At 44.7% G+C, this 26,771-nt stretch overlaps 1 protein-coding gene across 1 annotated transcript; it reads left to right on the plus strand.

Moving 5' to 3' along the window:
• The first annotated feature begins 1,318 nt into the window (after nucleotides 1-1,318).
• Nucleotides 1,319-8,349, plus strand: LOC123138173 (microtubule-associated protein 70-2). The gene is made up of 11 exons (XM_044558088.1): nucleotides 1,319-1,685; nucleotides 1,798-1,883; nucleotides 4,218-4,283; nucleotides 4,369-4,539; nucleotides 4,700-4,870; nucleotides 4,969-5,124; nucleotides 5,224-5,370; nucleotides 5,770-5,841; nucleotides 5,932-6,462; nucleotides 6,545-6,732; nucleotides 7,895-8,349. The coding sequence occupies exons 1-11, from the start codon at nucleotides 1,520-1,522 to the stop codon at nucleotides 7,932-7,934; spliced, it is 1,794 nt and encodes a 597-aa protein (XP_044414023.1). The 5' UTR covers nucleotides 1,319-1,519; the 3' UTR covers nucleotides 7,935-8,349.
• Nucleotides 8,350-26,771: the final 18,422 nt, after the last annotated feature.

Raw genomic sequence — 26,771 nt, forward strand, 5'->3', positions numbered from 1 at the left:
CAGAACTCGAGAAGGATTGGAGCTTGGAAGACAAACTACTAACCGGAGCGAAGGCACCGGGATTCTCCTCTCCGCCATCAGCCTTCGGAGCGGCAGACAGAGGGCAGGCGAATCCACAAACTTGCGGTGAAGTTTGGAGGAAAGAGTTTGCCCTAGCCGCCTAGAGTTAGAGGAGGAACTAGAGGAAGTCTGTGTTTTATAATAACTACTATAATTTTTTGTTTGAGTCTAGAAGGAACAATGAGTATTTAACAATGTTTTAAAACTATCACTTTAGGGGGTTTGTGTCCCATGAGACTACCATTTTAAAAACGTCAACCAAAAATTAGCACTTTAAGCTAATCTCGTGGCAAAAAACTACCAAGGGAGTTTGATGACCGCTTTCCTTCCTCCTCCCCTTTGTCTCTTTGGCATCTTCTCGAACACATAGGCTACTGAATCAGACAGGACTTAGCAGCAGCAGTAGCAGGGGAGCTCCGAAGAGGAGCCACCGTCGCAGCCTCCTACTCATCCCACAAGAGTGGCTCACTGAGCCTGATGCAGCAGTCGTCGCCGCACTCGCGCCACCGGCCAGACCGACGACCAGAAGAGGCCACCCCTTAGGTCGAGAAGAAGGTCGGGTAGGTCGAAGAACGCATTAACAAATTTGTTGTTGTTCATGGGCACCGCTTCGACTCGGGCTGCAGGCTCTCGTGACTCCGAAATGGTGCCCGAGGACGAAGACGTCTCGGGCTCGGGCTTGGCCGCACGTCTCGGGTTCCAAATATTCCAAATCAAAGAAACACCTAGGGGGTCCTTTTATTTAATGAAATTTCATGGTTCCTTTTGGAGGATCTGGATCCCTAGGCATTTTTCCCTATGTAGTCTGTCTGAGTCGTAGGATTGGAATCTTTAGGAAAATTTGTAGGTAGCACTCTATTTTGAAGGAATGTTTTAACTGTTCAAACCTCTTTTACATTTCTTTTATTTTCTCCACGAGGTCGAACACTTTCTGATCTCCTTCTATAGGACTTAAGAGGGCATGCAATTATAATTATGTGTTTTCCTGTATTGTTTTGAAGATCATGCAAATCAAAGAGACTAGAGTGTAATATTTACTTTTGTTTTTCTTTGTACTGATGTTCATGTATGATCTCCCCCTACTACCTTATTTCCAAACCTTGAGATTCCAATGCCTTCCCCTCCTCCTCTGCTGTTGCCCAGTCCTCACACTGACCAGTAACCACCTCGATGGCTTGATTAGCTCAACGGTTAATTAGCTGCTAATCACTCCGAAAAGCCGACGCTTTAAATCCGCCGAGCACCTCCCCCTCACCCTCTCCGCTATTCAAACACGCTGTCCTCGCTCGAGCAAGACAACAAACCCCACGCGAAGCAAAGCAAAAGCGAAGCAGAGCGCCCCAACCCGAGCCCCGACACCGCGGCTAGGGTTCCCCACCGGACGGCATTGCGGCCACCGCCGAACCCGGGGTGCTCGCGATTTGGATGGTGGGCTGAGGCGCCGGGGCCCAGATCTGAGATGGCCGACGGCGGCGGCGAGGAGGGGAATGCGTCGGCGCACAGGGGCTCCTCGCGCAGGCGCGGGGCGGCGCAGGTGGGCCTGGACGCCGACGAGCTCCTCACGCTGATGCACGGCTCGGATCCCGTCAAGGTCGAGCTCAACCGGCTCGAGAACGAAGTCAGGGGTGAGTTGGTTCCTGGCTCGCCGTACCTCTGGCTCCCGCTCGTGGGTGGTGGACTGCCGCTGCCCTTTCAAATCTGAAGGCGAAATGGTTGGTGTTTTTGGTGTGGTTTTAGATAAGGATAGGGAGCTGGGCGAGGCACAGGCGGAGATTAAGGCGCTACGCCTGTCGGAGAGGGCGCGGGAGAAGGCCGTCGAAGAGGTAAATCCCCAAGCTTGCTTCTTTTTCTTGTCTTGTTTTTCTACGACCATTTCCTCCAGTCTGGAGCTTGGAATAGTGTCGGTGCAAGAGAATTTATAGCCAAATAGGAGAGTTTGGGGGCATAGTTGCTCGATGCGGAGGTGATTCTGGCCGAGTGTCAGGGCCAAGATAACAATCTTCCCCTTGTGCTTTTGCTGGACATTATTTTGTGGGATTCATGGATGCGGAGGGTTTTGTCTATCCATTGCGGCATACTGAAACTCTGAAAGTTCAACATAAGCTTAATGTTTTACTCAACATGTTTATTTCCTGCTAGGCTGTGTTTTTTACTTTCTTTCTTTTTGGCTGATCTTGTACTCTGTTGTCTTGTTCATTGGGAGAGGCACTAGTGAATCAGAGTGTTATGACCGTTCATGCAGGGCTACGAAGTCCCTGTCTTTTGCAGTAGTTTTTCAAGATATGTTTGAGCTAAACTAACTTAAAGAATGTGTCAGGTCGCCAGGATGGCAAGAGCTAAATAAAGCTGCCCCGGTCTTAGTTCATAGAATTGATTCCCATTACCCTTGTTCTGAAGCTGTACTTTTGCAAGTGCTAACGTCTGTGACACTCAAAGCTATTTTGATGCTGAGTGCTAATAGATATTTTGATGTTCAGTACGTCAGTCCTGGATGCAATTTATCTGGTGTGTAGTTTGCATGTTTGTTGAGCCTGCTCAGTGCCCACTCAGATTTCTTAGTTTGCACAAGGGGTGAATATGATGTACAAATTGCTCTCGATTTGATGAGCAAACTGCAATAACCAATACTTGGAGGTATCAAGGATTCAACACTAATTCGTTGACCCAATTTTCAGGATTCCTTAGGTGCTGCCACGAGACAAATATCCTGTCAGTGGAATTTAACTTCATCTTATTATTGGCATAATGTCAGAGGAAATCTCACAATGTCAGTCTTTAAAAAATGTATCATTCTGAAAACATGGATTTCAATATAAAATTTTAATCGGAGGCGTGTGAATTTGTAATCGCTAATTATTTGAATTTTTAGTTTCCTTTTTTTAAGATTTGATGAAGAAAAAAAATGAAAATTACACGACTTCACCTAAATGATGGTTAACTTGGAGTAGGCATATATGTTGCCTATCATAATCGGTAATTTTAAATCTTCAAGATGCTTGGATATTTAGTTCAAATAGATGATTTTTTTTTTTTGAAAAATGGTATATTGTTTTCTTACAGTTATTTTTGAAAATTTGGACACATTTTATCATAACTTTAGAAGTATTGAACAGCTACAAATTTTGTAAAACTACAGAAATTTTGGCTGCTGGCTTGGGGATCCCACATGACAGATATGTATATCTTTGGGACTCCGTTTCATACAAACGAACTGATGGATGTGAGGTGTATTGAAACGTTAATGTAAAATTTCTTTGGAATGAAACTTAAATGTGTACTTATACGATTTGTTATGAAATTTACATGTTCTTTTAAGGCCCTTGATTCCTTTTCCCCCCTTTGCAACTCAACTTGTAGGCTTCTGACCAGATATGTATCCTTTCCTAACATGCTTTTTAAATTGCCAAACGAAGTAGCCCGCGGAAAAGTGAGCGATCCAAGCTGTCTTGTTTAGATCAACCAAATATCCTTTAACCGAGCCTTTTTCTTTCAGTTAGATATTGGTTTATCTTTAGTGCATCTCTGGTTAATGTGTTTGCTTTAATGATGTGTCTGCCTTTTCTGTACCTTTTGGCCATGTTAGTGCTGTGTATTCTATTGCCCCTGCATTTGATCAACTGAGTCTGACTGTTTCTTCATAAATGAAGTAACTAGGCATGCTAAAAACCAGAAGTAAAATTTGAATCTGATATGCGAAGGTTAGTGAATCTGTCTCTGCTGAAGGTGATTGTGCCATTCTGTATGGCAGTATGAGACACCTAGGCATGAGCAATGAATGACATGTCGAGTAAAGCTTGTTTGTTTTGATATGTCAGACACTGCTTATTTGTCAAATGAAAGTTAACTTACTATGCTCATTTTTAATTGGATAATAAGCTATCTCTGTGGCCCCCTTTTGACTATTTCTGATTGAAGTGTCCCTCAAGGAAATTTTAACCCAGTACTTAAAATCACTAAGGTTTGTTAAGATAACCTGACACACATACCAACACTAGCATTAATGCATATGTTACTTTTGCTTGTTGTCATAATGAAAATTGGAATATTCCCATGAACAGAACTAGGGAAAACCAAGCAATTTTTTTTTTTAATTTTAAAGATCAATGTTTGTTCTCTGTTTGTCAACATGATTGCTGATTGTTACATTCTGATGGCAGCTCACTGAAGAATTGGAGAAGCTGGATGAGAAGCTCAAGTTGACAGAGTCTCTCCTTGATAGCAAAGTATATTCCCAACCTCTTTTAGCCCCCCCCCCCCCCCCCCCTCTTCCCAAGTGCTCTCTCATAAGCATTTGTCCTATTTTTGCAGAATCTAGAACTGAAAAAAACAAATGATGAGAAAAAAGCAGCTATGGCAGCCCAGTTTGCAGCAGAAGCAACGCTGCGTAGAGTACATGCAGCCCAAAAGGATGATGACATGCCACCTATTGAAGCCATTCTTGCACCACTTGAAGCTGAGTTAAAGCTTGCTCGGCAAGAGGTATGCTGTGTTATCGACATCTTAACTCACTTATAGACTGCTGAAATTGTCATATTCTTATCCTACTTTGCACTCAGCATATCCACGGATCCAAGCCGTTGTGTCCACTGGATGCATGTTTGGTATATAATCGACAAAAGCTTAACTTGGTTCTTTTTAGATTGCAAAGCTCCAAGAGGACAACAGAGCATTAGATCGTTTGACAAAGCAAAAGGAGGCAGCACTGCTAGAAGCAGAAAGGACTGTACAAACTGCATTAGCAAAAGCTGCTATGGTTGATGACATGCAAAACAAGAACCAAGATCTGATGAAGCAGATTGAGATCTGCCAGGTATGAGATATCTTGTATTTTCCAAGCTTGTTGGGAGAAAACAACTCTGTCAAGTTATTCAAATATAGCTGCTCAACTGGTTTCGTCCCTGATTGCAGGAAGAGAATAAGATATTGGATAGGTTGCACCGCCAAAAAGTTGCGGAAGTCGAAAAGCTTAGTCAAACAGTCAGAGAGCTTGAAGAGGCTGTCCTTGCTGGTGGTGCAGCTGCTAATGCTGTTAGAGATTACCAGCGGAAAGTCCAGGAAATGAATGTAACATACTACCATTCAACTGTTATGTTTTCTTTGAATCCTCATTGATTATTTATGCAAAAAGATGACCCATGCTATTTTGTGATCATGACACACCAGGAAGAAAGAAAAGTTCTTGACCGTGAACTTGCTCGAACAAAAGTTACAGCAAACAGGGTTGCTGTTGTAGTTGCAAATGAGTGGAAAGATGGCAATGACAAAGTAATGCCTGTTAAACAGTGGCTTGAAGAGCGCAGATTTCTGCAGGTAAGATGATTAAAGCTTTCTTTGTTTACTGAGATACCCCGCGTGTTGCTGCGGAGTTGGACATATAGAGTATTAATTTAGTCCTTACGATTTCAACTACGTGAGACATTTCTGCATAAGCAAAAAAGAATCTTGACATGAAAAGTTGTGCATGTCAACATTAAATGCAATGTGATTCTAAACCCACTAAGAATGCACTAATGCATGTTGCATGGTAGAGGATTCTCATGCGTAGACTGGATGGATGCTAGCGGATCAAACTAGTAAATCTAACACTACAACAATTTTGATGATCTGGAAGCACATGTTGAGATAATTAGAAGTAGTGGGGCTCACTTTCTTAGGCACATATAGGATTCAAGTTTCATGCAATGTTTTTTTCCCACCATATTTCTGCAGGGTGAGATGCAGCAACTTCGTGACAAACTTGCTATTGCAGAGCGAACTGCTCGATCGGAAGCTCAAGTAAAGGTAAAGATGTCTGTCACGTTGAATTTGAGCTACACTCTAAGACAAGTTCATCTTTTGTGGAATAAGTTCTCATATATTCTCTGGACCCAGGAAAAGTATCAGTGGCGCCTAAAAGTTCTAGAAGATGGATTGAGGGGGCCGCCAAGTGGTTCTAGCCGTCCTCCTACAGAAGGAAGGAATACAAGTAGTGGATCTTCCCGTCGTCTATCGCTAGGTGGAGCTGATAATCTGTCCAAAGTCTCCCCGGTTGGTGCATTAATGAGGAGATCTCCATCTTTCAATTCGAGGCCCTCTCTTTCTACTGGCAGCAGCTTGGTCCTCAAGCACGCAAAAGGAACTTCAAGGTCTTTCGATGGTGGTACGAGGTCTTTAGACCGGGGAAAGGTCCTTGTGAATGGACCTCATTTACTCAATAGATCTACAGATGCTGTTGGGGACTGCGAGACTACTGATAGCTGGAAGGCTAGTGGAGAAGAGAAAAATACTGAAACCACAAATAATGATTCAACTGATATGGTCTCTGGTGTACTCTATGACATGCTGCAGAAGGAGGTGGTTTCATTGAGAAAGGCATGCCATGAGAAAGACCAAAGTCTAAAGGACAAGGATGATGCAATCGAGGTATGATGCTGGAGTTTCTGCTTATTGCATTTTGAGGAGACGTCGTGGTACAATGCTTTTTTACTTACCCCCTCATTTACAGATGTTAGCAAAGAAAGTAGACACCTTAACCAAAGCCATGGAGGTGGAGGCTAAAAAGATGAGGAGAGAGGTAGCTGCTATGGAGAAAGAAGTTTCTGCTATGCGCCTTGAGAAGGAACAAGAGAGCAAGGCCAAGCGTCTTGGTAGTTTGAGAGGACCTGGCACAGTTTCTCAGGCACTTCCCGGAAGGTACGCCAAGAGTGCCTTACATTTTGAGAACTTGATCTCTTAACATATACCTCCAACACTGATTTTTTTTAAACTTCAAGTTTGCCATCTTCCCTACAAACTCCAAGTTTTGTTAACTTCAATTACTCATCACGTTACCATCAGTACTGCTTAATGACTTTAGGGACCACCTTAGCCTAGGATGGTTCCTCCATCATGGGATCCTACGATTTTTGTTGCGATAACCCCCTCATATTTTTAGATGACTTGTACTTGTGAGGGATGAGATGGTGATGGGCCAACTGGTCCTGCCGAACCAATCAAGTTCTATCTTAATGCATTAAATTGCTGCCCCCCTGCATGGTTTCTGAAGAAAAAACAAGTGAGTTAGGTTCGGAGTTCGGATCAGATGTTTCATTCACCGTTTGGCTCCTCAAACCAAACCGTACACAGTATCATTAGGTGGATCGAGAGTTGCCTTTATTAGGCTCAACAAATAGTTGTCTAACCATTTGCTTGTTTGTAAACGATGAACTTTTCCCCGTGGAAACATGAGCACTGACCCTCCTAGTCTTGCTGACATCATTTTCTTAAATATTACTCACTCCATTCACAAATATATGACGTTTTGGATATTTCCAATATGGGCTATATACGGACTGAAATGAGTGAACGAACACACTAAAACGTGTCTAATATATATCCGAATCATAAAAAGTTAGAACATCTTATATTTGTGAACGGAGGGAGTAGGATGTTCTAACTTTTTTCTAAATCGAATATATGTAGACTCGTTTTAGTGTGTTTGTTCACTGATTTCAGTCCGTATGTAGTCCATATCCATATTGAAATATCTAAAACATCTTATAATAGTGATTGGAGGGAGTAGTAGTTATTGCAGACATTATCTGGCACAAAACTAGCATTAGGGCCCATTTGGAAGAATAAAGCTTTGGTATTTAGTGTGAATTTGACTGAAATACCAAAAGTTTACCAAGAAATAGTACTCAGTACCATTCTTCAAAACAGCTAGAGTTCTACCTATAGTTTTTTAGTACCATGTAGCCTATGCTTATTTTTGTTGCCCATGTAGCCTATGCTTATTTTTGTTGCCCAGATATTATCTTTTCATTGACCATGTAGCCTTACTAAATCCACCTTCCATTCTGTTGCTTTGTTGCAGAAGTGCACCACGTGGCGGGTTGGCGCGCAACGTCCAATAACGCATCGCACCTCTAACACCAGGCAGCATGAAATTCTTTGATAGGTTCTGTTTTCCCTTCGTGTCCCCCAATTAATTTTGTGATTGAGATTAGCACAGATGACCCTCTGATACCTAGATTGGGGAAAAGAGTAGGCTTGCATCATCTGACACCGACTCGCTGTAATGTAGTGGTGAAGGTGGCGTAAACCCTTCGGGTAAGGCTTACTTAACCTTGCGGCACGCTCTCATTTTGTCAAGGCAGTGCGCGTTGTGGTTGTATAGGCTGGAGGAAGACCGACCCCGCGTCTTTGTGGATCTTCTCCCCATCTGTAATTTTTTAGCTAGTGTGGTTTTTGCTTTTCCGGGTTGTGGTTTGTGAATATCATTTGTACCCTGCTGTGGTCATCCTCTACCATTCATTCGATTGTTGTTGCTGGGCTGGAGTTGGTTTTGGTCTCGAGCTGCTGAATCAAAGGTGTCTTGCTTGAGGAGCTGAATCAAAGGTGTCACTAGCATGATACCGTGAGTGATCTGCTACACCCATTGGGTAACTAGGAAATGCGGCGAGTTCATTATGTGTTGTGGTGTTGTGGTGCCTACTGACTGGGACCGGGAGTATGTTTCTCTGGCCTAGCATGGCAGGTAGCATCTGCCGATTCGGTTTCTACTACGGTTGTCTTCTGGCTCTGTACCCAGGTCAAGTCAATGGTCCAGCCAGTGAGGCTCGAGTGGAGTCTTCTTCCCCCGATGGAATCTTTAGTGGCACTGGCTGCGTCGCTTTTCTTGTGTGGATTGTTGTTTGGCCCTTTTCGTTGTCGACCTTACATTCTTCGAGTGTCATGCCCTCATCATATTCGATTCTTTGTCTGGTAGAGACCATGATTTCACGTCCAAGTGCTGAATCCCTTCGACCAGCCACAATGGTGAGTAACATACATTAGTAACATATACATATCCCTAGGCTATGTTATTATCTTCATAGTGGATAGTAACATAAGTGTGGTAACATGCAAAACTTCATTTATTAGGTTATAGACATATTGCATTGGGACATGTGATGTTACAGTAACTAGCTAAGTTACTATAACTACTGCTGATGCTGACCAAGCCTTGGTGGACACTGACGTTGTACTACCCTCTGCCTATGCGGATGCCATCCACAGCTGTCACCATGCCCAACAGGTGTTTGGCAAATGCTATAATGCAAGAATCTGAAGTTCTCGTTGTTCACTTTGAAGCAAACACAATGGATTAAGCCGAGGAGTATTTCTATGCCGAGTTCATGGATTCATCTTCGTCGGATGACGAAGATGTGGATGAAACGACGATGATGATAGCGATTCTTGAAGAACAAAGTGTGCAGGGGAGGATGTTCTTAACTTCGAGGGTTCAACAAAGGGACATGGCATAGGGGCATATGACTCTGTGCGATGACTACTTTGCCCCCGATGTGCTATTCAAAAACTATTTTTGATGTCGATTCCAGATGCAGCGACTATTTTTCATGTGTCAGGGCCTATGATGATTAGTTCATGAGTGAGAAGGATGTCGTTGGCCACATTGGGTTCTCAGGTCTTTAGAAGTGCATCACTGCTCTGAGGATGCCTGATATGGCACAATCACAAATTCGTGGGACGAGTACCTCCGGATGTCTCCGAGCACATGCCTGGAGACCATGGCTAGATTTTCTATTTAAGTGGTTAAGGTGTTTGAACCTGAGTACTTGAGAGAACCAAATGTCGAAGACAGAACACGACTCATGGCACTTGGGGAATCAAGAGGGTTTCAGGTATGCTCGGATCTCTGAAGTGAATGCACTCAAAATGGAATAACTACCCATATGCTTAAGAAGGGCAATACTAGGGTCATCATAAAAAGCCCATGATCATCTTTGAGACAGTTGCATCACAAGACCTCTGGATTTGGCACTCTTTCTTTGGTAAGCTAGGGTCTCACAATGACATCAACGTGTTGCATCAATTTCCATTGTTTGCAAGGTTGTGTGCGGGCAAAGTTCCTGCATGCAACTATATCATCAATGGAGATGAGTACAACATGGGGTGCTATGTTTGTGATGGTATCTATCGTCCATGAACGACCTTTGTCAAGACCATCTCCGAGCCAAGAAGTAACAAAAAATTCCACTTTGTTGCAAGACAAACAAAAGGCACAACAGATCGTGCAGAGATGTATGGCCGTCACAAGAAAGCAACACTCTTTTGAAGAAGCTTCTTCAATCTATGAGACCGTAGAGTCAAATCCTCAACAACAAGTCTGAGAGTGGTGGATGTCGTGGGAGTGAGTTTGAGAGTAAGAGTAGGGGGTACGAAGGAGGAGGCAAGGTCCTAGCTACGGTGAGGTTGTACACGCAAGTTTACGAGTTCAGGCCCCTCTCGAAGGAGGTAACAGGCTAACGGCCCTACGCCTCGGTGTCCAGAGGCTTGTCGACTGGATTATGCATGGAAGTGATGACCCACAAGTATAGGCAATCTATCATAGTCCTTTCGATAAGTAAGAATGTCAAACCCAATGAGGAGCAGAAGGAAATGACAAGCGGTTTTCAGTAAGGTATTCTCTGCAAGCACTGAAATTATCGGTAACAAATAGTTTTGTGATAAGATAGTTCATAACGGGTAACAAGTAACAAAGGTAACTAAGGTGCAGCAAGGTGGCCCAATCCTTTTCGTAGAAAAGGACAAGCCTGGACAAACTCTTATATAAAGCAAAGCGCTCCCGAGGACACATGGGAATTATCGTCAAGCTAGTTTTCATCATGCTCATATGATTCACGTTTGGTACTTTGATAATTTGATATGTGGGTGGACCAGTGCTTGGGTACTGCCCTTCCTCGGACAAGCATCCCACTTATGATTAACCACTCTCGCAAGCATCCGCAACTACGAAAGAAGAATTAAGGTAAACCTAACCATAACATGAAACATATGGATCCAAATCAGCCCCTTACGAAGCAACACATACACTAGGGTTTAAGCTTCTGTCACTCGGGCAACCCATCATCTACTTATTACTTCCCAATGCCTTCCCCTAGGCCCAAACAATGGTGCAGTGTCATCTAGTCGACGCTCACATAACACCACTAGAGGAGAGACAACATACATCTCATCAAAATATCGAACGAATACCAAATTCACATGACTACTTATAACAAGAGTTCTCCCATGTCCTCAGGAACAAACGTAACTACTCACAAATCATATTCATGTTCATAATCAGAGGGGTATTAATATGCATAAAGGATTTGAACATATGATCTTCCACTGAATAAACCAACTAGCATCAACTACAAGGAGTAATCAACACTACTAGCAACCCACGGGTACCAATCTGAGGTTTTGAGACAAAGATCGGATACAAGAGATGAACTAGGGTTTGAGAGGAGATGGTGCTGGTGAAGATTTTGATGGAGATTGACCCCCTCTCAATGAGAGGATCGATGGTGATGACGATGGTGACGATTTCCCCCTCCCGGAGGGATGTTTCCCTGGCAGAACAGCTCCACCGGAGCCCTAGATTGGTTCCGCCTCGAGACGGCGGCGCTTCATCCTGAAATCTTCCTTATGTTTTTTTCCAGGGAAAAAGACACCATATACTAGAAGATGGGCAACGGGGGGCTGCTAGGTGGCCCATGAGGCAAGGGGTGCGCCCAGGGGGTAGGGCGCACCCTCCACCCTCGTGGACAGTGGGTGGCCCCCCTCTGGTGCTTTCTTCGCCCAATATTTTTAATATATTCCAAAACCGACTTTCGTGGAGTTTCAGGACTTTTGGAGTTGTGCAGAATAGGTCTCTAATATTTGCTCCTTTTCCATCCCAGAATTCCAGCTGCCGGCATTCTCTCTCTTCATGTAAACCTTGTAAAATAAGAGAGAAAAGGCATAAGTATTGTGACATAATGTGTATTAATATCCCATAATGCAATAAATATCGATATAAAAGCATGATGCAAAATGGACATATCAACTCCCCAAGCTTAGACCTCACTTGTCCTCAAGCGGAAGCCGATATCGAAAAATATGTCCACATTTTAGAGATAGAAGTGTCGATAAAATAAAATACGGACATGAGGGCATCATGATCATTCTTAGAACAACAACATATATATATTGTCATATGATTTCTTATGCTAAAGTAACAATCTATTCACAATGTGTTGACACCAGATTTTGGCACGGTCAATAACTTATTTAAGGTGGCCTCAAATGGAGAAGTGATCTTCATGAAATAGTTCCGTATTGTTGATATGAATCTTTGAAGTTTGGGTCATCGCCGTCCGATTTCATCTCGAAGGCCGAAACTATGCTCAAAGTACTAAGAACTTATATTCAGAGTACAGTTTGGCCGATTAAGCCCCCAAGACGACCTCAAATGGAAAATGATCTACACGGATTGTCTTCGTCTCGTCGAAACGATCGATTTTGATATAAAAATCGTCCAAATCCGAGTTCGTATGCAAAAGTTAGAGCAATCGGAGTGCAGCCCTGTCACGAGGCGAAATATGGCGCGCCCCACCAGACGCCATATCTGATTGGTAGCGCGAGTAAAGAGATCTTTTGCGTGAGCTATTTGACTCTCAAGATGACCTCTGATCAAAAAACATTCAACATGAAAGTTGTTCGTATCGTCGAAACGGTCAAGATTGCTTTTGGACTCGTTTTCATCCGAGATCGTTTACCACCACAAAAAAGACCCGCAAGGTGCAGCCAGTTTAAACCGAACAGTTTTGGAAAGTTCGGACAAGACCAATCCGAATTTGACTAGGGTTTTGGACGTGAATCCAAGCCTTTTCCTTGCACGGGAAGTCCAGCCGCCTCTTATATACCTAAGGGGTGACGGCCGATTGAACAACAACACACAATCGAACAATCAATCTACTTTTTACCCTAGTTTTACATCTCTCCCTTGTTCTTTCTCTCTCGTTCTTCGTTCGTTCTTCGTTGAAGGGCAGCGATCCTCGAGGCTCTAGGGGAGGGCGAATCGACCTAGGGCAGCCCATAGCCGCCGCACGTCCAGACGGGGTCCCTCCCGGGCGCGTGGGGTTTCGGGTGCTCAAAAGCGCCCGTCGGATTGCTTGCGTACCGCGCTTCTGGATGGGTCTCCTTCGACGTGAGCTGCGGTGCATCACCCTTGGCCTTGGAGGTACACGATGACGTGTTCGTGTGCGAACACACTTTTTGGCGACTCCGCTGGGGACGAAAGATCAAGAATCATCATCAACCATGTCTAATCTCCCCAAGCCCTCAGAAGTTGACGCCAATAACATCATTAAGCCCGGTCTTGATGAACTATCGGATGAATATCGCCAAGCCTACGAAGCGCGCAAGAAGCAACGTGAAGAGGCTTTTGAGGCGCTCAAGAAGAAGCGCGAGGAGGAGGATTTGGAAGCGTTTCTTTCAGGTTTCAAGAAGGACCGTCAAGGCAACATCACTCCGGCTGGAAACGTCAATTTTCCTCCCCTCATCGACGAACAAGATGTGATCACTGTGAGTAAAGTTTTTTCTCCAGAGCAAGTGGCTGTGATTGAAAGTCTTGTTAGTAAGGGTAATGTGATGGCATACAATTCTTTTGTGGCTAGTGCTAATGCTCAGAAAAATATGCCTCCATCATCTAGTGGTACTGTTGGTATATCTGAAAACCCTAGTCCAATTTTACCTATTTCATCGGCACCACCTATGCAACAACAATATAATATGCCGTTGAATTTTTACCCTACTCAAACCAACCAGCTTGTGGCTACACCTACATACCCTAATCATATTATGAGTGTGCCCAATTCGGCGTCAACGCCGAATCACTTTGTCACACCACCCATAGGTGCAAGCATGTTTGGTCTTCCGCCGAATTATGGTTCGGCGCCCATCCCACAAGTTGCACCAATAGCTAGTACTCAGGTTGCTCCTATGTCATTGCCACAAACATCTTCATCTACATCGGATCCAATTTTAGCTAAATTAAGGGAGGATTTGCATAAGATGTTTCTAGAAACTTTCGGAAACGAGCCGAAAGTAAAGAGTCGTGTGTATCAAAAGCCTTATCCTGAACACTTCGATGCAATTTCTTACCCTCAAGGTTATAAGGTTCCTGATTTTGTTAAATTTAGTGGTGAGGGTACGAAAACAACTTGGGAGCATGTGAGTCAGTATCTAGCACAGTTGGGTGAAGCAGGTTCCATAGAAGAGTTGAAAGTACGTTTATTTCCCTTATCTTTAACTGGCACCGCATTTTCATGGTTTGCTGCTTTACCACATGGCTCAATTCTCTTATGGTCGCAATTAGAGCAAAAGTTTCATGATCACTTTTATAGCGGCGATAATGAGCTAAAGTTGTCACATCTTACATCGGTTAGGCAAAAACATGATGAATCGGTCACCGATTATGTCAAGAGATTTAGAGACATAAAAAACCGATGTTATAGCTTAGTGATAACTGAGAGAGACTTGGCAGATCTTGTTCTTAATGGTTTGAAAACTCACATTAAAGAGAGGCTAGAAAGTTATGAGTTTTTGAACATTAATCAAGTCTTACAAAAAGCTTTGGCTCAAGAGAGTCGAAGTAAAGAGATTCATAGGTCTACAACCGATCGTCCTAGAATGCATATGGTTGAACACAATGATGATAATTCGGATGATGAGGTTGATGTTTATACTACTGAGTTTGTTTGGTCCTCAAAGGCCAAGCCCTATACATGCAATGCTCTTAAGCCGATTCGCAAGAATCGTGATGAGGAGATGAGGTTTACATTTGATATATCTAAGTGTGATAAGATATTTGATGCTCTCTTGCAGGATAAGATGATTAGAATATCACACACCATACCGCCGTTTGATGAGCTGAAACGGCGTGCTTATTGCAAATACCATAATTCATTTTCCCATGCTACTAACGATTGCAATGTTTTTCGACGACAGATACAATCGGCCATTAATGATGGACGATTGAATTTTGCTGAGATGCAAGTTGATAAACAGCCCTTTCCGATGAACACCATGGACTTGGAGGGAAAGAAAATGTTAATTCGGCCTAGCATAGCCGAATCTGCTAATAAAGATAATGTTGTTATTGGTGAACCCAGGAAAGGCAAGGAGGGCGACAAAGTCTTGGGAAGAGAGGTTGTGCTTGATAAGCAACCCGATGGCAAGGAAGTATTGAAGATCACCATAAAAAATCCCGTACTCGGGGGGCAACCACAAGTACAAGAAGATACTCATGTTAAATTTATCAAGCCCAAGAATTCAGAAGTTGGCAAGTGGGGAAAGAGTGAAGCTAAGCGCAAGCGAATCAAGCCTACTTTTGATATGCTGCTATCCAAATATGCAAGTCAAGCGGCCGGTTCTAGCTCTAATCGGCCATCACATTCGAAGCGTTCAAGATCGCTTCTGGAGCAAGAGTTTCGACGCTATGCAAGGCCATATGGGTCATGGGCACCGACACCATGGATGTCACAACCCTCCTATGCACCATATTACATGAGAGACTTCAATGGAGGATGGGGGCAGCCCCCAATGGTTCCTTATGCTTTCCATATGGGGTGGACAACACCTAGAAGGCCTGCTCGCAAGAGGCTTTATTATCCCACCCAAGGCCGTTTGAGTTATGGTGCTAATCGGCCAACAAAAAATTCTCCAAGTAAGGCCAATAAAAAAGTGTGGCGTGTTAAGTCACCTAATGCGGAAATTTCAGAATGCGACAAGCAAAAGGAGATCAAAAAGCCGGTTGTTGGTAATCTGGTTACTTCTAATGGTGATATTGTTATTGTTCAGCAGGGTTCCATGGTTGATGATCATGAGGCGAGCACAAGCAAGGCCAAACCAAGGGATCCCAAATATACTCAACCTAAGTGGTGTCCTCCCGGTTTAACTAAGACCATGAAAAGGAGGTTACAACGCATGAGGAACCACGAGAAGGTAGAACACAAAGAGGAGAGGCAAAGGGACGAATTGTTTAGTGAAATTCGGCCCATAGCACTCACAAAACAAGTGTGGAGGCCTAAACAAAAACAAAACACAGATGCTTCTACATTAGTTGCAGCAACACCTTCACCACCAAAAGAGGATGATGCGACCCCTATTACATCGTCTACACTACCTGAAACATCCCCTTCAATTGAGGAATCTTTAAGCCCAATATACACATTGGGAGATGAAGATGAGATGGTGGATTATGAATCTACGCCGGTTCGGGAAGGTATGGATATTAATATGGTATATTACTTACCTGCCGAGTTTCGTGCTATAGGTGAAGAAGGGGAGGTAGCCCAGCTGAATTTTGGTCCTAAGAATGCTATTTTCGAGAAGCCAAGAGAACCGGTGAAACACTTGAAGCCATTGTACCTCAAAGGTCATATTAACGGATTGCCGGTTGCTAGGATGCTCGTTGATGGTGGTGCTGTGGTAAATCTTATGCCCTACTCGGTCTTCAAAAAGTTGGGGTTAGATGATGATGCATTGATGAAGACCAATATGGTACTTAATGGATTCGAGGGTAAAGAAAAGACAGAGGCCAAAGGTGTGATGTGCATGGAACTCACCGTGGGAAGCAAAACTTTGGCCACCACATTCTTCATCGCCGAGGTGCAAGGTAACTATAATGTTATATTAGGTCGCGATTGGGTTCATGCTAACCAATGTGTGCCGTCTACCATGCATCAATTTTTAATACAATGGATCGATGATGAGGTAGAAATCATTCACGCGGATAATTCGGCTTGTGTTGCTTTGGCCGATGCATCGGTGGATTGGAATCATCCCGATGTAACTTGCTTAACAGGGCGTGACCTCTCGGAGTTTGATTTCCTTAGTGCTACAAGGAACGGGTTCATTCCCATCTCTTTAAAGCCGATTGGTGGTAATCGGTTACAAGGTATGATGTGAACAAGAAGTTAAAATCAACGGCCGATATATAACTATCGCCCTTAGCATAAACATGGTCGATACATAATTATCGTCCTGAGAAAAATAAATGGCCGATGGAGTGTTGACATCGTCCTTAGAACAAATACATTGCAAATTATTTTTCGGCACGCAAGTTTTGCCGAAAAACAGGGGGGCATGTGTTGACACCAGATTTTGGCACGGTCAATAACTTATTTAAGATGGCCTCAAATGGAGAAGTGATCTTCATGAAAGAGTTCCGTATTGTTGATATGAACATCTTTGAAGTTTGGGTCATCGCCGTCCGATTTCATCTCGAAGGCCGAAACTATGCTCAAAGTACTAAGAACTTATATTCAGAGTACAGTTTGGCCGATTAAGCCCCCAAGACGACCTCAAATGGAAAAATGATCTACACGGATTGTCTTCGTCTCGTCGAAACGATCGATTTTGATATAAAAATCGTCCAAATCCGAGTTCGTATGCAAAAGTTAGAGCAATCGGAGTGCAGCCCTGTCACGAGGCGAAATATGGCGCGCCCCACCAGACGCCATGTCTGATTGGTAGCGCGAGTAAAGAGATCTTTTGCGCGAGCTATTTGACCCTCAAGATGACCTCTGATCAAAAAACGTTCAACATGAAAGTTGTTCGTATCGTCGAAACGGTCAAGATTGCTTTTGGACTCGTTTTCATCCGAGATCGTTTACCACCACAAAAAAGACCCGCAAGGTGCAGCCAGTTTAAACCGAACAGTTTTGGAAAGTTCGGACAAGACCAATCCGAATTTGACTAGGGTTTTGGACGTGAATCCAAGCCTTTTCCTTGCACGGGAAGTCCAGCCGCCTCTTATATACCTAAGGGGTGACGGCCGATTGAACAACAACACACAATCGAACAATCAATCTACTTTTTACCCTAGTTTTACATCTCTCCCTTGTTCTTTCTCTCTCATTCTTCGTTCGTTCTTCGTTGAAGGGCAGCGATCCTCGGGGCTCTAGGGGCGGGCGAACCGACCTAGGGCAGCCCATAGCCGCCGCGCGTCCAGACGGGGTCCCTCCCGGGCGCGTGGGGTTTCAGGTGCTCAAAAGCGCCCGCCGGATTGCTTGCGTACCGCGCTTCCGGACGGGTCTCCTTTGACGTGAGCTGCGGTGCATCACCCTCGGCGTTGGAGGTACACGGTGACGTGTTCGTGTGCGAACACAATGTAAAGTATGAACCAGAAACTTCATTGAGAACTAGCAAACTATAATCTTAGTCATTGAAGCAATTACAATTTATCATAACATCGGAAAGAGTCAATATATAAGAGCTTTTCAGCAAGTTCACATACTCAACTTGTTGGAAATATGCCCTAGAGGCAATAATAAATTAGTTATTATTATATTTCCTTGTTCATGATAATCGTTTATTATCCATGCTATAATTGTATTGATAGGAAACTCAGATACATGTGTGGGTACATAGACAACACCATGTCCCTAGTGAGCCTCTAGTTGACTAGCTCGTTGATCAATAGATGGTTATGGTTTCCTGAACATGGACATTGGATGTCGTTGATAACGGGATCACATCATTAGGAGAATGATGTGATGGACAAGACCCAATCCTAAGCCTAGCACAAAAGATCGTGTAGTTCGTATGCTAAAGCTTTTCTAATGTCAAGTATCATTTCATTAGACCATGAGATTGCGCAACTCCCGAATACCGTAGGAATGCTTTGGATGTACCAAACGTCACAACGTAACTGGGTGGCTATAAAGGTGCACTACAGGTATCTCCGAAAGTGTCTGTTGGGTTGGCACGAATCGAGACTGGGATTTGTCACTCCGTGTGATGGAGAGGTATCTCTGGGCCCACTTGGTAGGACATCATCATAATGTGCACAATGTGACCAAGGGGTTGATCACGGGATGATGTGTTACGGAACGAGTAAAGAGACTTGTCGGTAACGAGATTGAAACAAGGTATCGGGATACCGACGATCGAATCTCGGGCAAGTACAATACCGCTAGACAAAGGGAATTGTATACGGGATCGATTGAGTCCTTGACATAGTGGTTCATCCGATGAGATCATCGTGGAACATGTGGGAGCCAACATGGGTATCCAGATCCCGCTGTTGGTTATTGACCGGAGAACGTCTCGGTCATGTCTGCATGGTTCCCGAACCCGTAGGGTCTACACACTTAAGGTTCGATGATGCTAGGGTTATAAAGGAAGTTTGTATGTGGTTACCGAATGTTGTTCGGAGTCCCGGATGAGATCCCGAACGTCACGAGGAGTTCTGGAATGGTCCGGAGGTAAAGATTTATATATGGGAAGTCCTGTTTTGGTCACCAGAAAAGTTTCGGGTTTTATCGGTAATGTACCGGGACCACCGGGAGGGTCCCGGGGGTCCACCAAGTGGGGCCACCGGCCCCGGAGGGCTGCATGGGCCAAGTGTGGGAGGGGACCAGCCCCAGGTGGGCTGGTGCGCCCCCCCCACAAGGGCCCAAGGCGCCTAGGGTTTGGGGAGGGGGCGCACCCACCTAACTTGGGGGGCAAGTTTCCCCTCTCCCCCCCTGGCCGCACCCTAGATGGGTTTTGGGCTGGCCGACGCCCCTAGGGGTGGAACCCTAGGTGGGGGCGCAGCCCCCCTCTCCCCCTATACATAGTGGAGGCATAGGAGCAGCCAACACACGAAGTTCTTCTCCTGTTGGCGCATCCCTACCTCTCTTTCTCCTCATATCTCGCGGTGCTTGGCGAAGCCCTGCAGGATTACCACGCTCCTCCACCACCACCACGCCGTTGTGCTGCTGCTGGATGGAGTCTACCTCAACCTCTCCCTCTCTCCTTGCTGGATCAAGGCATGGGAGACGTCACCGGTGTTGAACGCGTGTTGAACGCGGAGGTGCCGTCCGTTCGGCACTAGGATCTCTGGTGATTTGGATCACGATGAGTACGAATCCTTCAACCCCGTTCTCTTGAACGCTTCCGCTCAGCGATCTACAAGGGTATGTAGATGCACTCTCCTTCCCCTCGTTCCTGGTTTCTCCATAGATAGATCTTGGTGACACGTAGGAAAATTTTGAATTTCTGCTACGTTCCCCAACACAACTATCATTTAATCTTTCACAATTGCCAACACTCACGCAATACTTATGGGTATGAAGTTTTAATCGGACACAGAGAAAGATAGGGGCTTATAGTTTTGCCTCCCAACCTTTTACCTCAAGGGTAATGTCAACAATAATGCTTTATGAAAACCCACATCCAATTGGATATATATATATCAGGACCTTTCCAACACATAGTGCTTGCCAAAGGATAAAGTGTAAAAAGGAAAGGTGAAGATCACCTTGACTCTTGTATAAGGTAGAAGACAAAAATAAAAGATAGGCCCTTCGTAGAGGGAAGCAGAGGTTGTCATGCGCTTTTATGGTTGGATGCACAAAATCTTAATGCAAAAGAACGTCACTTTATATTGCCACTTGTGACATGGACCTTTATTATGCAGTCGGTCGCTTTTATTTCTTCCATATCACAAGCTCGTATACAACTTATTTTCTCCACACTAATAGATCATACATACTTAGACAATTTTTATTGCTTGCAACAATGACAACTTACTTGAAGGATCTTACTCAATCCATAGGCAGATATGGTGGACTCTCATGGCAAAACTGGGTTTAGGGATGTTTGGAAGCACAAGTAGTATCTCTACTTGGTGAAAAGAATTTGGCTAGCATGAGGGGGCAAAAGCAAGCTCAACATGTTGCATGATCCAATATAATTTATTTCGGATATAAGAAAACATAACCCATTATGTTGTCTTCCTTGTCCAACATCAACTTTTTAGCATGTCATATTTTAATGAGTGCTCACAATCATAAAAGATGTCCAAGATAGTATATTTATATGTTGTTTGTCAACTCTCAACAACTTTTATTCATCATACTCTTTATATGTGAAGTCATCACTCTCCATAAGATCAATATGATCTTCTTATTCCTTTTTATTCTTTCTTTTATTCCCTCGAGATCATAGCAAGACAGCCAAGCCCTCGACTCAAAACTAATCTTTATAATATATAGCTCATGGACTCGATTACATAGATAGGGATCAACACAAAAACTCAAAGCTAGATCATACTAAACTTTATTCTATTAGATCAAGATATAACCAAAAGGATCAAACTAAGAAAAACTATAAATATAGAAGTGTGATGGTGATACAATACCGGGGCACCTCCCCCAAGCTTGGCAGTAGCCAAGGGGAGTGCCCATACCCATGTGTTTAGGTCTCTTTTTTCAAAGGTGGTGATGATGGAGTTGTTGATGATGTAGGCTTGTCATCCATCTTCCAAGGCATAGGCTCACCATCATAGAAGGATGATCGAGTCTCCGGGATCCTCAAATCTGCAGCCAAACTCATCCTCTTGAATCTATATTCATACTCACAGTTTTGGTTTTGCAGGTCATAGATCTGGGCTTGGAGATGCTCGATTTTCTCGTGAAGCTTGAAGATGGTCTCCCCAATGTTCTTGGCATCCAGCTTGTGGTTGTTTATGAACTCCGCGATGATCATGTGGTTGGCGTTGAGTCCGCGTTCCACCATCCATTGGCACTTGAAAACTTGTTGCTCCATTGCTTCGAGTCTTGTCTCCATGCTTTCGGTCCTCCTTGGTCCCTCAACATCGTGGACGTGCAGCACCCCCTCACGCATCTCAATGGTTTGAGGGTGTTGCAGCACCTCCGCGAGGTAAGGGTTGATGACCTTCTCGAAAAACTTGTCCTTGGGGTCGCTTGAAGACGTCATGGTGATCTAGATCTATCAGAAAAATAGCTCAAAACAAAAGCAGAGGATTTTGTCATGGTACGGTGGTCAAAACCTTCGGGAGATTATATAATAGATTTTTACCGACCAAAAGAAGTATCGTGCAAGAAAACAAAGTCCGGAGGGCACACGAGGTGTCCACGAGGCAGGGGCGCGTGCCCAGGGGGGTAGGGCGCACCCTCCACCCTCGTGGATGCCTAATGTCCCTTTCAGACTACTTCTTATTTTCCTTTTTTTAATATTCCAAAACAGAGAAAAAATAGCTATTAGAACTGTTTTGGAGTCGGTTTACTTACCGTACCACATACCTATTCCTTTTCAGAGTCTGAAACGTTCTGGAAAGTGTCCCTTATGTACTCCTCCAGGGTTACGGTGTCAATAACATTGGTTTCAACATTTATGGGATTACCTGAGATATAATGTTTGATTCTTAAACCGTTCACCACCTTCAGATTTGTGCCTTCGGTGTTGTTGATTTTTATGGCACTAGAATGATAGACCTCCTCGACAACGTAAGGACCTTCCCATTTAGAGAGAAGTTTTACTGCAAAAAATCTTAAACAAGAGTTGTATAGCAAAACATAATCACCTACATTAAACTCACGCCTTTGTATCCTTTTGTCATGCCATCGTTTAACCTTTTCTTTAAATAGTTTGGCGTTCTCATAGGCCTGGGTTCTCCATTCATCAAGTGAGCTAATATCAAATAGCCTCTTCTCACCGGCAAGTTTGAAATCATAATTGAGCTCTTTAATAGCCCAATATGCCATATGTTCTAGTTCAAGAGGTAAGTGGCATGCTTTTCCATAAACCATTTTGTACGAAGACATACCCATAGGATTTTTATATGCAGTTCTATAGGCCCGTAATTCATCATCAAGTTTCTTGGACCAATTCTTTATAGATCTATTAACAGTCTTTTGCAAAATTAATTTAATCTCTGTATTACTCAATTCTACTTGACCACTAGACTGTGGATGATATGGATATGCAATTCTATGATTAACATCATTCTTAGCAAGCATTTTATGAAAAGCACCATGAATAAAATGTGAACCACCATTAGTCATTAAGTATCTAGGGACTCCAAATCTCAGAAAAATAACTTCTTTAAGCATCTTAATAGAAGTATTATGATCAACACTAGTAGTTGGAATAGCTTCTACCCACTTAGTAACGTAATCAACAACAACTAAAATATGTGTATACCCATTAGAGGAAAGAAAATGTCCCATATAATCAAAGCCCCAAACATCAAATGGTTCAATAACAAGTGAATAGTTCATAGGCATTTCTTGACATCTACTAATATTACCAATTCTTTGACGTTCATCACAAGACAAGACAAACTTACGGGCATCTTTGAAAAGAGTAGGCCAATAAAAACCGGATTGCAGTACCTTATGTGTAGTTCTATCTCCAGCTGATGTCCCACTACAAAAAAAGACACATCCGTGACATTTTGGGCCGAATAAATTTTTTTTGTCATACTTATGACAATTCTATGACAATAATTGTGACAAAACCCGGTATCATCATAGATGTGGTGGGCTCCTACTTCTATGACAAAAAATCATGGCAGAAAATGGGCTTTTTGTCCTGGGCGGGCCGGAGAAGCAGCCGCATGACATTCTTTGGGCCGTCCATGACGGAAAAACCTTGGTAGAAGCGAGGGCGAGGAAAATATCAGGATGTTCCCGGTTATGGTGGGTAGTCGGGGCCGAGCGATGCATGGAGGTTTGCACGTTTCTCTCGTACACGCACGCGCGTGGGTGCGAGGCGTTGGTCTCTAACTGAACCCGAGCGAGGCGTTCGCCTACTGAACCCGAGCGATTGCACTGTAGGCTACGCGTTAATGAACCGGAGTGATCGATCGATGGCTGTTAACTGAACCCGATCAAGTGATTCCTTCGCTACTGCTGCTAACTAAAGCCGATCGATGTTGCGTCTGGATGAATAGTGAGTGTTGTTGGGGGGGGTGGTGGTTGAACAGTTCCCGGTGGGGGTTGGATGAACAGGACCCCATGGTGTTGCCGCTGGATGAACAGGACCCCGATCGATCGAGCTGCTTGGGCGTGGATAAACAGGACCCCATGGAGGGCTGGATGAACAGGACCCCGCGGAGGGAAGGTTGAACAGTAGCCGGTGGAGGGCTGGTTGAACAGTAGCTGGTGGAGGGTTGGATGAACAGTAGCCTGTGGAGGGGTGGTTGAACAGTAGCCCATGGAGAGGGCTGGTTGAATAGTAGCTGGTGGAGTACCGCGTGGTGGAGGCTGGATGAACAGGAGCATGTGGATGAACAGTCATAGGTGGAGGCTGGAGGAGGTTGACGGTGGATGAACAGTAGCCCGTGGAGGCTGGAGGAGGTCGATGGTGGAGATGAGTATTCCGTGGAGTACCGTTTTGTGGTATGCCACACCCCTCCCGATGAACAGGACCCCTGTTTCGACCATAGCACTCCAACACAAGTCCATTTCCTCTGTTTTGTGGTACGCCACACCCCTCCCGATCAACAGGACCCCGTTTCGACCGTAGGAGGTCCAACAGAAGTCCGTTTCCTCCGTTTTGCGGTATGCCAGACCCCTCCCGATGAACATGATCCCGTTTCGACTGTGGCCGGTCGAACACAAGGCCGTTTCCTCCGTTCTGCGGTACGCTAGGCCTCGTTTCCATTGGCTGTTCCGTCCAAGCCCTCCCGATGAACACGACGACGCTTTCCGTTCCGACCCAGCCGGTTGGCTCCCCATGAACACGATGACGACGCAGTTTCTTTGTTTCGACCCAGCCATGTACACGAGCCCTGGCCGTACGTATGCGCGAGTAGGCGTTCGAGACCCCGCCCATATGTACGTACGTGGCCGTATTTTCTTTCTTGCACACTGGCCGCTGTATGTATGTGTACATGCTACATGCGCGCCTCTACCACGACATGTGTGCGCCTCTACATCGACCAGTATGTACGTACACGTTTGCGGCCAGAATGACAACGCTCCTTATGCTTCGACCAGGCGGGTCCCGGCTGTCAGGCACTTCCTTGCGTGCGAAGATGTAGCTGGTGGGTCCCAGCAGTCAGGGGGAGAAAACATTATTTTTCAGGGTAAAAAGGATGCAGTTGCATGCATGCGTCCATGGGCGTGGTGCGTCCCCACTGTCAGCCTCTCACGTACAGTCATCTTCTGATGACTCTCATTTGTTAACCACGTTGACCACACCATGCCAAGCGCACCAAGGCTGGTGGACGACGGAGAGGCCCCAGACTGGAATGACCCGGAGATGGGGAAGATGCGGCAGTGGAGTCGCAGATGGAGAGGAGTGAGAAACTTGACTGGTTCGGGTGCGCGATAGCACCGCCACCCACGGGAGACATGAGCAAGAACAGAGGTTGAAGAAGGAACACAACTGTTGGATTAACATCCAACGCTCCAGCTGCTAGAATCATTTGTTGATTAAGTTGACAAAACCATGCGTACACCTCTTCTTAGTAGGCCCACAAGTCAGCCACCAAATTTGCCGGGTCCCAGCTGTCATCGGGAGGAATAGTTTTTTCACATAATAAGGAGGTACTTCCTTCCGTGCGAAGATACAGCCGGTGGGTCCCAGCTGTCAGGGGGAGGAAACAGCTTAACAAGGAGGACCTTTCCTTGTGTGCGACCATGGACCTCGTGGGTCCCAGCCGTCAGGCTCTCGCGTATAGTCCTCTTCCGATGACTCTCGTTTGTTGACCACGCCGCGCCTAGCGCAGCGAGGTGGTGGACGACAGCGAGGCCCCAGACTGGAATGACCCGGAGATGGGGAAGACACGACAGTGGAGTCGCAGACGGAGAGGAGTGGGAAACTTGACTGGTTCAGATGCGGGGTGGGCCTACACTTGGCAGAGAATAACAGGAGGTGCGGAGTGGAGGGATGGCCTGGCTGGCGGCGGGGTAGCATTTAGCTGCGAGGCGCGCAAAACAGCGCCGCTGGACGCCGGAGGCTGGAGCAGGTGGTCCCAGCAGCGCTAGGGGAAGAAGACGAGAGATTGAAGAAGAATGCCGGCCGTTGGATGTAAATCCAACGCCTTGCTTAGGCTTTGACCTACTGGCCCACATGTCAGCCAGTCCATTTGTTTTTTAGTTCATTTGGTGGGCTGCGTGAAACAATGATGTAGCATCTATGCAACCCATTTATATATATGGTAGAATTTAAAGCCCATTTGCATTTTTCTCGAAATCTGCGGACTTGCTGGGCTGGGTGAAAATATCATGTTGGGCTGGACGGAGAAATGTTATAAAAACATAAACACATGATTGCACGTCTATTACTGCATTGGTCAGTAAAATCTTTGCAAGCTTATGTACGCAATCACTAGGAGTTAACTTGCCAAGTTGTATATAAACAATTATTATTATTATTTTGTAAGAACTTTCAATTTACGAAATAAAATATCACTTTAATTTGATGAGTTAATAGGACATGGGGTATTATTATTTTTTAGGCTAGACGTGGGACAGTTGAGTTGGTTCTAGGGAAAAGTACTGGGAGAAAACTCAGTTTACATCGAAAAATGAAGTGGAAGAAAATTCAGATATAGGATTAATGAAAACAAAAAATAAAGGAAGTGGGAAGGTCTATAAAATGGTTGGACAAATGACAGGTTTAACGGAACCTTATGTTGTTTCTATTATATATATGTAATAAAATAATATATATATATATATATATACTATTATTGAAGTGAAAACATAGGTTTAGTTTTGCATTCTTATAGAAAAATAGAACTGAGCTGTGCGTCGTTTTGTAAAAACAAACATAACTTGGGCTGCTGATGTTATAAACAAGCTAGGTTGGGAGGCCCAGAGGCCGCTTGATCCAAAAAAGTTGAAACATGTCATGAGCTGCCCATGTTAAACAACAAAACCTAGGCCATGGACCTGGTGGGCCCGGGACTGTCAGCCTCTCGACGAACAGTTGTCTCCCGATTCCTCTTGTTTTACTGACCATGTTGGGAATGACAGATGGCGGCGCCGCGGCGAGAGCACCAAGGTGGAGGATAACATTGAGACCGCGAACCAAACAAACCGAAGCAGGGGAAGATGCAGGCGGAGGGGAGTATGAGGGTTGACTTGTTCGGATGCAGGGTGGCCGGTGGAGCTCCTTGGTATCATTGTCTTCTTTCC

The sequence above is a fragment of the Triticum aestivum genome, chromosome 6B, assembly GCF_018294505.1.
Source record: "Triticum aestivum cultivar Chinese Spring chromosome 6B, IWGSC CS RefSeq v2.1, whole genome shotgun sequence".
Taxonomy (NCBI): Eukaryota; Viridiplantae; Streptophyta; class Magnoliopsida; order Poales; family Poaceae; genus Triticum; species Triticum aestivum.